Source organism: Pogona vitticeps, chromosome 4 (assembly GCF_051106095.1).
Source record: "Pogona vitticeps strain Pit_001003342236 chromosome 4, PviZW2.1, whole genome shotgun sequence".
NCBI lineage: Eukaryota > Metazoa > Chordata > Lepidosauria > Squamata > Agamidae > Pogona > Pogona vitticeps.
In genome coordinates this window covers 162,827,497-162,841,392 of record NC_135786.1, presented here as the reverse complement: position 1 = coordinate 162,841,392, position 13,896 = coordinate 162,827,497, and the positions used below count along the sequence as shown (strand labels likewise).

At 41.2% G+C, this 13,896-nt stretch overlaps 1 protein-coding gene across 12 annotated transcripts in view; it reads right to left on the bottom strand.

Moving 5' to 3' along the window:
• The window catches only part of PHACTR1 (phosphatase and actin regulator 1), a 325,437-nt gene that overhangs the window by 33,286 nt on the left and 278,255 nt on the right, over window positions 1-13,896 (bottom strand). For all 12 annotated transcript variants that reach the window (XM_072998617.2, XM_072998621.2, XM_072998618.2 and 9 more), the window contains 3 exons: window positions 13,015-13,339; window positions 3,991-4,208; window positions 2,393-2,549 (listed from right to left, as the gene is read on the bottom strand). In XM_072998617.2, the coding sequence (XP_072854718.2) occupies window positions 2,393-2,549; window positions 3,991-4,208; window positions 13,015-13,339 (700 nt within the window). The remainder of the gene's footprint in view (window positions 1-2,392; window positions 2,550-3,990; window positions 4,209-13,014; window positions 13,340-13,896) is intronic.

Here is a 13,896-nt window from a genome sequence, read left to right as displayed (position 1 = left end):
GTTATATAAAGAAGAAGCAAAAGCACACTGAACTTGTTGGTGCCCATTTTTGAAAGACAAATGCTAAAGAATATTGTCATTATATTAATTAACTTAGCAGCCTTTACAACAAAGATTGTAAGGGCAGCCTTCACAGCAGGCTCTCAGACTGGCTTTACAGAAACAGAATAAAGTTTATCAAAAGGCAGCACCATTGGGTTGAGGTTGACTACAGTAACTGTTTCAACACTTTCTTCTACTGCAAAATATTAAATAGTAAGAAGTAATAACAGAACAAATGAAAGGCTGAAAAGTGATAATGGAACTGAAGTCAAAGAAAGAAGGGTTGCCGTCTCTCTCTTTTGCCTTTAAGATCCCCTCTCAAGCTGAGTAACTATGCTCCTCCTTATCCCCATAGGGACCATTTCAGCTATGCCATCAAATGTTTAAGAGCTGTTGATTGCAACAAGAAAGAGTTAAGGATCTTTTGGAAGAGGTTTAGGGAGTGCAGAGAACCATATACAGGAAAACAGTGAGGTGAGGGAGTCTGCTAAGATTTAATTAAGAGTGTGACTATTAAGATGCAATGGCTGAGCCAGGAATGGGTAGTCTGATTCTCCACTTTGCCTCCTGGGAGAAGAGCCAGGTTGTACAGCCTAAGGCATGGGTTTCAGGTGAAGACAAAAGAGGGCAATTTGTAGTAGTAGTAGGCATCCTTCAGTGTCGAGAGACTATGGTAACATGCTCTGTACGGAGGTCTTGGAACAGCGTCTGGTGTGGCTGAGAAGGCCAATTCGAGAGTGACAATCTCTTCCACATCGAAGACAAATCCAATCTGTCCCCTGTCCAGCTCCCTGGTTTTGCTCATTTCGGGACTGCCTCTTTGCCTCAGCCTGCTGTACAAGTGTGCCCCTCACAAAACATTAAACTTGACATTTCTTTAAATGCAGGTAGTGTAAGTGGAAACTATAGTCAAGTCAACAATCCATAGATACCATTAATTGACTTTGCTAACACCCTCCCTCCTACAAAATTATTTCTTCTGACACCATTTGCCTGAGGCAAACTCCCTGTTCCCAGGACACCAACACAAAGAGAGAGTGGTAAACTATGGTTGACCACTTTATACCTAGAAAACAATGCCATAAGATGGAACTGTATTGATGGCATACAGTTACTATTTGAAAGGTGTTACCTGAACAACACATTAATAACAGTTTGATTCTATGATAACAGTCACAGTTCCATCCTAAGATCCTGAGATTTGTGATTTGGTGAGGTACCTAAAATTCTCAGTTGTAGTCCAGGCAAATGCACAGGAACTCTCTGGCAAAGACGTTGGAGGGTGTGACTGCATAGCAAGAAAAATGTGAATGGATCCATTGTGAAGTTGCACCTGGGAAGTCAGGTTTTCCCAGGTTAATTCACTTCAGCTGACCACAAAGAAGTTAGAAGGGAGGAAATCAGCCTTGTTTGCAGCTTGTTAACCATTTGAATCCTCTCTTCCCCAAACCTGGTGCCTGGGTCTGCTTGTTTCCCTCTTCCCACCCCATTCCTTCCCTTCCCACTCCATTTCTTTCTTTTTTACTTTTAAAGGCTTGCTGTCCTAGTGTCAGATCAACTTGGTGATGAAAAAAAGAAAATATGTGTGTGCTGAGGGGAAGATCAGCAGAAAGAGAGAAGGAGGTTTTCAGCCTTTGAAGGTAGCTCTGCTCTGCTCTGGCTGTCCAGATTTGCAGGAAGCATAGTTAGAGAAGAGCTGCCTTAAAACTTCCTTCCCTACTTTTTTCTCTTTGGTTGTCCAGCTGCTCCAGTGATGGATTAACAAGTCTTGAAATGAAAAGAAAAGAAGGGAAAAGAAGGGAAAGGGGGTGGATAGCAGACCCAGGGACCAGGTGTGGGGAGGATTGCAATGACAATCAGTTTCCCCACTCACTGCTCCTGGAGCTGGCTGGAATAACTTTAAAAATAATGGCTTCAAACCACTTCACATCAGCTCAAGCAATCACATCATCTGAACTGATGCAAAGGCACTTGATTCCAAAAAAGCAGAAGTCCCAGTGGCAGAGGGAAAAACTGCGGATTTGTGGAGGAAAATTCTGGGCTGATTCACACCAACTTTTAAATCATGTGGTCAATGGAAAACAATGTGAATTGGACGTCCTGGAGCATTTCCTATGTTACTTGTCAATGTAGTCGCACCCTAAGTATCTCACCAAACTACAAATCCTGTGATCCCTTAAGGTGACAATCATGATAGTTGGTGGTATCAAGCTGATATAGGTGAGTAGCACAGATAAACTGATATTTTCTTGACCATCCCTGCATCATTAAGCCAAGAAAAGTATGCCTTGGGCATATCTTCCCTTCCCATTTAATAGTGGTGAAAGGCAGGAGATCCCACTGTTCTCACCTTGTAAGCTTCGTCCCAATTTGCTGCCTCAGCTCAAGCCTCTCCTCATCAGTCTGCATAGGGAGGATGTTCTTTTCCTCCAGTTCACGTTTAGATGGTCTGTTGCTTAGTTTGATGGCTAAAGAATCCTTCCGGCAGACTTTCATTGCAAGGGAACCTTGGATCAAAAGAAACAACATTGGGGAAATGTTTTATATTAAACTTCATCCCAAATATCACATCATTTGTGATCAGATGCATGTTGTGTTTTGTTTTTTAGTTGCTTTAAAAATCTTCCTGTTTCCAAGGAACAGATTTTATGTTGACTGGTAAACTACAAGCCCATTTCAAAAGCCTTTTCATCTATTCAGAATGCAGTTTTTCTAAAGGCAAATATTATTTTATTCATTCATTTTATTTTAAATATTTTTACCCTGCCTCTCTCCTTAAAAAGGACCCTATGTGGCTTACATCATTAAAAACACAATATTAAAAACTACAAACAGCACATTATTCAAATATGAAAGTAGAATTAATAACATTATATTTAAAATGTTAGGTAAAAAGATTACAAAAACAGATTTAGTAGCAATTAAATATAAACCATCCTGTTTATTGTCTCCTACACAGTCAGTCACTAAGGAAAAGTCTCTCGAAAGAGAAAGGGCTTCGAAAAGATGGGGCCAGCTTGGCCTCCCATGGGAGGGAGTTCCAGAGTCTGGGAGCAGTGGCAGAGAAGGCTCTCATCCACTTCCCCACCAAGTGCCTCTGGGAGGATGATGGGACAGGCAGGCTCATAAAACGAGATACAGTTTTTGAGATAGCTTGGGCCCAAGCCATTTAGGGCTTTATAGCAGTGGTCCCCAACCTCGGGCCTCCAGATGTTCTTGGACTTCAACTCCCAGAAATCCTGGCCAGCAGAGGTGGTGGTGAAGGCTTCTGGGAGTTGTAGTCCAAGAACATCTGGAGGCCCAAGATTGGGGACCACTGCTTTATAGGTTACAATTAGCACTTTGAATTGTGCCCAGAAATGGATCAGCAGCCAGAGGAACTGCTGTAACAGGGGAGTTATGTAATCCCTGTAGCCAGTCCCACTTAACAAACCAGCTGCAGCATTTTAGACTCACTGAAGTTTTTAAGGACTTTTCATAGGCATCCGCATGTACAGCATGTTACAGTACTCCAGTCAGGATGTGACTAAGGCATGTGTCGCTGTCGCCAGGTCAGACCTCTCCAAGATACTAATTTTAATTGTGCAAAGGCACTCCCGGACACCACCATCATTACAGAGCTAAGCCTAATGTTTCTCTCCCTGTACACTAAGAGCCACATATGCATGCTATTTGGGAAAGTTGTTATTGTTTAAATCACTGGTTCTTAACTTTGGGTTACTCAGGAGTTTTGGACTGCAACTCCCAGAAGCCTTCACCACCAACTGTGCTGGCTGGGGTTTCTGGGAGTTGCAGTTCAAAAACACCTGAGTAACAAAGGTTAAGAACCACTGGTTTAAATCACAATTCCTGGAATTTGCCTGGGGAATTTTGTATATTAGGTTTAGCCCAGCAATGCAAATACAGAAATGACAGAGTAGTTCTGGTCTTACAACAGAAGATTCTTACTTGAAAATAATGAGGTTTCCTCATCTTCCTCTTCATCCTCTTCCTCTTCTCCTCCTCCTCCTCTTGTGTAGAGGCATGAAGAATCTTCATAGTCAGATTCATGAGGCACATTTTCTTTATTGTCATCACATTCGATCACAACAGTTGGCACTTGTCTCATGTCTGAAAGGCCCCCAGGTCCAGTTTTTGTGAGACTGTCACCCCCATGCAAACCAGAGCTTTTGGGAAATCAAGAAAGAAAGAGAAAATGGAATTATTTGCTGCTTAAGCATAAAAGGTTATGGTAAATACTTTCCATGGTTCAGAAGTATCCTCACTGCATACTTTTTCCTCTTGTGGGATGAGATCTAAAAAACACAGATCTGCATGTCTGCACTGAGTATCAGCTGGGTAATTAAGATCCAAACTAGACTACACAGTTACCATGTCATTAGAAATGGAACTCCCTTAAGAAGTAAATGATGCCTGCATATCCCAGCATGAGGTTTCTTCAACTCTTCATGCTGAAAATGAATTTGTTTTTTACATTTTGTTATTGGTATGAAATTGCATATGAAATGGGAGCTGCAGTCCAGCAATATGTGGAACAGATGGTTCTATGAATGTTCTGCCAAGCCTCCTCTGGAATCAAGGGCCCGAAAATCAGGATAGAAAAATTAATGACCTTATAGTTTCCATCCTTCAAGAAAGGGTACACTTTAAACTACTATTGGAACTGGGTCCTCATCAAAACCGAGGCTATTTCAAGTCTCTAAAAGTGGAACTAATTCTGTCTTCATTCTGTCATGTAACTTGATAATATCCACCTAGGGAGCTCACAGAGCTGAGAAACACTACTTTTATTTAGACTATAACTTTTAGACTGTCTCCCCCCCAGCTTATTATGACCAATGCCACCTGAGGGACTGTACACATTGTAGTCCATTAAAGTAACACTTCCATATTGTGGTTACTCTTAAGTATGAGGCAGACCTTATGCCCAATGTTGCAAAGGAGGCTTATAACTATGACATGAAATATATCATTCCTATTTTTTTCTAATGAACCTGAGCAGTTGGGATTGCATGGGTATCAAATGTCAGCCTTCCAACTAACGTAATGTGGAATACTTTAGCAAAAATGCGGCTCTAGTGATAAGATACAATAATTTGATAGTTATGATAGATAGATAGATAGATAGATAGATAGATAGATAGATAGATAGATAGATAGATAGATAGATAGATAGATAGACAGACAGACAGACAGACAGACAGACAGACAGACAGACAGACAGATACTCACTCGCTCGCTCGCTCGCTCGCTTAAAAGCACTTTGAAGCATTCATTCCTGGCTTGCTGGCAGGAACCAGTCCCAGGATGGTTCAAGCATTTGAAGGGAAAATTGTCACACCTCTCCATCCCACTGTTACAGTATATCACAGCAGTGAGTATACCCCCTCAGATTTCATAAATATTTTAGTATTATTTTTCATGTGACAGCACTGAAGAAATAACACTTGGCTACAATGTAAAGCAGTGAGTATACAGCCTGTATAACAGTGTAAATGTGCTGTCCTCTCAAAATAACGCAGCACACAACCATTAATTTCTAAACTGCTGGCAACAAAAGTGAGTACACCCCTAAGTGATAATGTCCAAATTGGGCACTAAGTGTCAATAGTTTGTGTGGCCACCATTATTTTCCAGCACTTGCCTTAACCCTCTTGGGCACAGAGTTCACCAGAGCTTCACAGGTAGCCACTGGAGTCCTCTTCCACTCCTCCATGACGAAATCACAGAGCTGATGGATGTTAGAGACTGTGCACACTTCCCATTTCAGGATGCTCAATATGATAACATGATAATGACCCCAAACACCCCCCCAAAACGACCACTGCCTTGCTAAAGAAGCTGAGGGTAAAGGTGATGGACTGCCCAAGCATGTCTCCACCCTATTGAGCATCTTATATATTATATATATTATATACTGTATAACGGCAGTGGTAGTTTTGGAGGTGTGTTTGGGGTCTTTATCATGTAGGAATACTGCCCTGCGGCCCAGTCTCCAAAGGGAGGGGATCATCCTCTGCTTCAGTAGGTCACAGTACATGTTGGCATTCATGGTTCCCTCAATGAACTGTAGCTCCCCAGTGCCAGCAGCACTCCTGCAGCCGCAGACCATGACACTCCCAGCACTATGCTTGACTGTAGGCACAACACACTTGTTTTTGTACTCCTCACCTGGTTGCCACCACACACGCTTGACACCATCTGAACCAAATAAGTTTATCTTGGGCTCATCAGACCACAGGACATGGTTCCAGAAATCCATGTCCTTAGTCTGCTTGTCTCCAGCAAACTGCATGCAGGCTTTCCTGTGCATCATCTTTAGAAGACGCTTCCTTCTGGGATGACAGCTCTGGAGACCAATTTGATGCAGTGTGTGGCATATGTTCTGAGCACTGACAGGCTGACCCCCCCCCACACACACACTCCTTCAACCTCTGCAGCAATGCTGGCAGCATTCATATGTCTATTTCCCAAAGCCAACCTCTGGATATGACTCTGAGCACAGGCACTCAACTTCTTTGGTCAACCATGGCGAGGCCGGTTCTGAGCGGAACCTGTCCTGTTAAACCATTGTACAGTCTTGGCCACCTTGCTGCAGCCCAGTTTCAGGGTTTTGGCAGTCCTCTTATAGCCTAGGCCATCTTTATGTAGAGCAACAATTAATTTTTTCATATCCTCAGAGAGTTCGTTACCATGAAGTGCCATGTGGAACTTCCAGTGACCAGTCTGAATGAGTGAGAGAGGTAACACCTGCTCCCCTTCACACTTGAGACTTGTGACACTAACAGGTCTCATGACACCAGGGAGGGAAAACGGCTACTTGGGCCCCTACTTGGGCCCAATTTGGACATTGTCACCTAGGGGTGTACTCACTTTTGTTGCCAGCGGTTTGGACATTAATGGCTGTGTGTTGCATTCTTTTTAGGGGACAGCACATTTACATTGTTATACAAGCTGTATACTCACTGCTTTACATTGTAGCCAAGTGTAATTTCATCAGTGCTGTCACATGAAAAGATGTACTAAAATATTTATGAAATGTGAGGGGGCGTACTCACGTCTGTGATATATATAGTTCAGTTTGTTCTTTTATCAGAGTACTCACCGCTACTCTGAAGCACATTTTATATTTTTCTTTCAAGCAAGACATATAAGCACAATTTGTTTTCTGAAGTTTTTGGCCTTGCACCTCATTTTTGCCAAATATCAGCATTCTGTGTTTTGTGTTCAGTGATTAAACTGCAGTACTGCAATCTAGACTCGGCTCACGACCTGAGTTCAATCCTGAATTCAGGTAGCCAACACAGTCTTCTGTCCTTCCACGGTTGATAAATTGAGTATCCAGCTCAGGGGAGGGGGAACAATGCATAGCCTGCATACTTAAAAACCTATAGAGTGCTTTAAGTGCTATGGAGCAGTATATAAGCAGCACACTTTGCTTGTTTTTTAAACAAATTAATCTGTTATTAAACCTGATATTTGAACAAGTAGGGTAGCGTCTATAAAATTTTATGCTTTATTAATATAGTTAAAGATGCCATTGGACTCAGATTCTTTTATCTTGAACAATATTACTTCCTTGTGAGTGAGTCCTAAGCATTTTTATTATTATAATATTACATATGTGTGAAGCATAATCCCATTAATGTACACCCGGGAATGCATTCTAAATATCTTTAAAGGAGCTTACTCCATAGTAGCACACTATAGATAACAGTCATACAATTATATGTAGTTTACGTATTATGTAGATGCATGCAGTTTCAAGAGATCTAAAGCTAGCTGCAGTACTGCAATATGTGGGCTTAATGCTTATTTTGAGACTAGTAAAATGACAATGCTGTCACAAACATCCAGAAGAGAGACTGCTTGGTAGAAACAACATCTTAAAATGAATCACGTCTCTTCTCGAAAATCTACACTAATCTCCTTAGACATTAGCACATTTGCCAAAACAGAGAAATGGCAAAACACCTTTGAAATACATGAGGATCTGTCAGCGCTTTAGATACTTTGTCCACATACATTATGGAAAGAGTGCCTGCTTTTTCAGGATGAAGCTTTCTAATCTCCTGATGAGTGCTGAAGTTAACTGACATAATCTTGACAGTGAATGCAAGTGAAATAATTGGGATATTGTTCTGATACTAAATGTACTGCTACAGGCTTATGAGAAATTTTCTGGGGCCATGTGCCCCTCCTCTTGAGCTCTGAACCAGTGAAATCAAAACTTTGAAACACTGAGTGATTTTGTTTATAATTTTGCATACTTCTGCATGTTTCTCACACACACATATATAATATCCACGATGATTCCCCAGGTATCTATATGGGGAAGCAACTGTAGCCCTGTCCTCAAATCTTTGATTTAATTACTACTTTTTTATCCTAGTTTTAGTCTTTCCTATAAATCCAGAGGGGCTAAAAAATCTTTTATTTTAAATAAATGAAATCTGAAATTATCAGGATGCTGAATACAAGAATCTCACCAGCACATGATAAACCATTTGATTTGTTCTGCTCCTAAGAGGGGCAGAGGTCTCTTGTCGATTATTTAGAGCCCATATGAGGCTCCCTAAACATGTTATAGCACCATTACCTCCCTTTTTTCCATGAACGGAGATTCTGATTTTGAGATGGTCAGTCGTAATCCCATATAAACCTGAGAATACTAGACTACATTCTTGCTCAGTATTCGTATGGCAATCTAGGATAGGCATTCTCTCTGGAAAATAGCTATTTAGTGTAAGTGAGCCGATTTCGAGCTTAATGTGGTCACAGCTCCTTTGCCTCTCCTCCTCTGATGGAACTTAAGCCTTTGGCAGCCTGTGATCAACTAGGAGTTGTGAACAGAAGCAAATTAAATCACCTGCCATCTGTTTATTAACAAAAATATACATCCTGGTACTTGCATACTTTATAGAAACGAAGACATGTATTAGTCTGGCAAAACGAATATCAACTGTATGTCCAATGGTGAGAAAGCTAATTAAATTACGTGGATGGTAAAAATACCCGATTGTGCAATTAACACCAGGACTTTATGGATAGAATCAACAGCCCTACAGGAAATTCATGGGAAACCCAGGGCAATTTACTGTAATTAACTCTTGTCTTATTAATCATTAACTGTCACATTCTGGCTTCGCAGACATCAACTGTCATATATTTGTTGTTACATGCCATTAAGCCACGTCCAATTTATAGTGATCCTATGAATGAGTAATCTCCAGAATGTCCTGTCCTCAACTGCCCTGCTCAGCTCTTGTAAATTCAAGCCAATAGTTTCCTTTTCAGAGTCAATCCATCTCATATTTGGTCTTCCTCTTTTCCTGCTGCCTTCCACCTTTCCCTGCACTATTGTCTTTTCCAGAGAATCTTGTCTTCTCATGATGTGCCCAAAGTAAGACAACCTCAGTTTCAAAAATTTTGCCTCCAGAGACTGCTTTCCGGAGCCACTACTCTGGGCAGCAAAGAAATCCTAACGACACAGTACAAATAACCCAAATAACACCCACATAATCAGTAAACAGAAAACATAATAACAAAAAATAAAATAGCTTGTAAAAATAAAGACTATAAAATATTTCAAAATATTAAATATAATAATTCGAGGCAGCAAAAACAGGGCAGGTTCATAAGCAAAAGAAGAAGGAAAAAAAAACCCAATCAATTGGCAAGATTACTCTGGAGTAAGGCCATAAAAGGCTTGTGAGAAAAGCCAGGTTTTAATTTGTCTCCTAAAACCAAGGCGGGATGGGGCTAATCGTACCTCAGATAGAAGTGAGTTTCAAAGTGATGCAGCGACCACCAAGAGTGTGAAAGATTTTTGGGACTCCCTTAGGGCTGCCACCCACAAATACGGGGGAGATGGCTAGACGTTTCGAGGAAGAGGTGCTCCAAACAGGTAACAAGATCCTAAACCATTAAGGCCTTTAAATATTAGCATAAGTACTTTGGACCTGGCCTGGAAGCATACAGGCAGGCAGTGCAGATGCGCCAGGACAGGTGACATATGATCAAACTGTGATGTTCCAAAAACCACCTGGCCACTTTCTGCACTTGCTGCAGCTTCCAAACTACCTTCAAAGGCAGCCCAAGGTAGGGAGCGTTGCAAATTTTGAGTCTGACCAGTGCCTCATCAACTAAATATTTGCCAGACAGCAGCTCTCAATGCAGGATTTTAACTAGCCTCTATCTTGAGAGATGGGATTGAACCTGCCTGCATCCTTCTCCTAGTGAAACATCTGCTCTGCCACTAAGCTATGGCCACTGTTTCTTCTGAATAAGCAGGACAACATATTTCAGAACTGTACAATCTTATAAACCAATAAATGGTGACACATAATTCACCATCTCCTTATTTATGTGTTTTAGCACCTGGGGCTTGGAAATACTAGCATTAATAGCAGCACATGAACATTAAATCATTAATGAAAATAAATGTGACAGCTGCTATTAATTGCCTTCACAAGCCAGATTTAGAAAGGGGCCCTTTGCCATAGACATATTGGCCAGAGTCCTATAACTCACCACCCTCAGATAAGCAAGAGGGGATAAATCACAGCAGCTAATTGCCGCTAGTTAAGTCAATAAAGGAAGGCATCGTCCTGAGTTTGCAAGAGCTTAGTAGGACGGTTAGCAATAAGAGATTCCAGGTCATAGCCCCGACCTTGTGTGAGAGGCTGCTATGTCTCTGTGTTCCTTTTTCCCCAGCCCTTCAGTCAAAAAGAAACTTTGTGTTTCAAAAGCAGTGGGTGGGTGGGGACAGAGTAATTTGCAAACCTTTTGGTCTCAAGAGTGGGGTGTAAAATTCTAATCATGTTGCAAGGGAGACCACATACACCCAGATTATGTCTGCTACCTGAGTCTGAAATCACCTCTCCAAACAGACTGGGCAGATTGCTACCATCAATTTTTGGGCTCTTATCTACAATTTCCCTGGATTGTCTTTGAATGTGGTGGTGCTTAGCCTGATGAAATAGAATCTTCTCCACAAAAGCTTGCCATATGTTTGATTTTTTAAGTGATCTAATAAAAAGTACCACCCATTCTTAGATTTTTGAGGTTTTGGAGGTCACTCATTCATAGGGTCGCTGTTATGTTGGAGGAAAACTGACAACAGATAAAAATAAGTCATCAGTCATTGTATTTCCTGTCACACACCAGTTGTGCAACATGTCATGCAACAATAAATGCAAACACCAACTTATTAACTTAGCACAACTTGCCACTGAAATTTGCACCACTGGACAACACTCGAAGAAATATTCAGTTGGATGCTGGTGTATATTTCAATTATGCCAGCTATTTGTATGTGGGTTGACATGTTAGTCTGTTGCAGCAAAAGCAAACAAGGATCCATGTGGCAAGTTACATTTTTATTTGGCATAAACTTTCATGTACTACTGCCCACTTCAGCAGATACATTGTGCATTTGATGCCATTAACTACAGTCTACAAGTGCTTATAACAAGTAAAACTTGTTATTCTTTAAAATGGTCCAAAATGTTGTCATCGTTACTATCTTTTTAATCCTTACTTATTTTCTTAATCAACAGGGCTTTGTGTCAAAATGAAGGCAGCAAATAGGGCACGAGAAAAATTTTCTAAGCATAATCCAACTACATTTAAAAGCTGCTATAATGATCATAATCACTAAACATTTGAACCACTATTCTGAACAAATACAGATACAAATATGAGGGAATAAAAATGAAGGCAGCAGTAGTGTCTGTAACATCATTACCACTGTCAACATAAACCTGTGTAATCCATAGAACTGATAGCTATTATTTTTAAAATTCGTAAAACTGGCAAATGATCTAGAGAGCATCCAATGCTCAAATAATTCTGCTTGCAGTAACATAGATAAATGAATTAACAACAAATAGTTTTCGAAAACATGTTACAGTAATGGCCCCCTCAATTCCTACAGCATGTTTTATGCAAAAAAGCAATTATTTCAAAGACAGCAGAAATCATCTAATTTGTCCACACTCTGTTATATTCTACAATGTCTGTAGCTTTGTCCTTTTTCCAAAAAAACAGTGAATATTCAGTGAATATTTATGCATGGAAAAAATAGACAGGAGGACAAGAATAAAATTGGGCAGCATTACCACCATTCCCATAAGAGATTTGAAAGCTGTTTGCCAGACTACTGACAGCTCAGGCATACTCTTTTTTCTGTATAGAAATGGGAACCATATTTCAGTCATACTTACCCAACATGTTATTTCTAAAGATATATGGACAGTACTTGCCATCTGCTCTCAGGGAGGCCCACACCACTCCGTTTCTGTGCAAGCCACCTGAAGATAGCCAAGCTCTGATGGCTTGTCTACACTTCCCGGCAGGAATGCTTCAAGGTTTCAGGCAGAAGTCCCCCTCATCCCCACTTGAAGATGCTAGGGATTACACCTGGATTTTCTTAAGGTAAACTGATATGCTACTGTTTGCACACATTTGCACTGTGAATGATTCAAACAGACAAAGGGCAGAATGTTTGCTCTCAGCAGAGGTTGACTAAAAAAAGGCAGAGCCAAAACTGAGATGCAGCATCCCTTGTGGGCAGATATTTCGGGCTCATTAGAACATAAGGAGAGTCCTGCTGGATCATGTTCAGTGTTTGGGTAAGTTATTCTTTAGATTTCAGCTCCCAAAATGCCCCATGGCTGGGGAATGCTGAGAACTCTAATCGAAAAGAAGGGCAACTTCTCTAAGCTCTGCTCAGATGGAAGATCCATCTAATCCAGCACTCTGTTCCCATCACTGCCAATCAGATTCCTCTTGGAAGGCTATAAAAAGAAGGCATGAAGGCAACAGACCCTTGCACAAGATACTCTGATTTTTAAATTATAGTTTCTCTCCTGTATGTCGCTTGTCACTTACAGCACAGTTTTGTAGTGATCTAGAGAAAAGAAGGCCAAGACAAGAAAGAAGAGTGCGTGACTCAAAAGGCTCCCTTACCTTTCCAGCCTCTGCATGGTCATGGCTAGTGTCTTATTCAGCTCGTCAATCATGCGGCATCCTGAAGGGTGCATCGGTAATGTGCTGGATCCAGAAGGCAAGTGAGGGCTGTGGCTGCTGTATTGATGCTGGTGTGCGGCTAACTGTGACGGCAGAACTGTGTGGTGATGTGAAGCCATTGTTTGCTGGGAGCTCTTCTGTGTGGAATAGGATGTGAGGGAGAGGTCTGGTCCCCCTAAAGGCATGCAGATCATGACTTTCTTTGGAGGTAGTGGAGGCGACAGTTTGACTGGCATACAAGGCAGTTTCACAGGAGCACCAGGATCTAAAACAGAACATTTCTTCATCAGGAACTGAGACATGAACTTTGAGATAAAAATAAGACACCACAATTCCCAACTCTCTCTTTCTCTCTCTCTCTCAAATCAAAGGTTACCCTCCTTCTCCTTGGGTTGTCCTCATATGCAGCTCCACTATCTGTGAGAGGACATGCCAATCAAGGGAAAGGGTCAACCAGGGCCCAGCAATTAGTCCTAGGTGGCTGCAATATTCTTACAGAAACTGCAGCTCGAGAATGAAATGCAACGAAGACTAATAATGCAAGATCCCAAGGGTCAAGCAACTCAGACTGGGTCAGTACCCACCTTTTCCTCCTGCTATCTCCTGTAATCATTGTACACTATTACAAAGACCTACATTTCAATTGGGAATTCACAGTATTACAGCTATGCTCAAACATTTACCTATTTACGTCCACAAGAAATCAAAACTCAATGCAGATAATCAAAACCTGATGTCAATGGAAGGAGATTTGTTTTCCCCAAGATTACAAACAATGATTCTGGGTGAGCTGAGTTATGATCAAGGTGCATCCAATTTCTT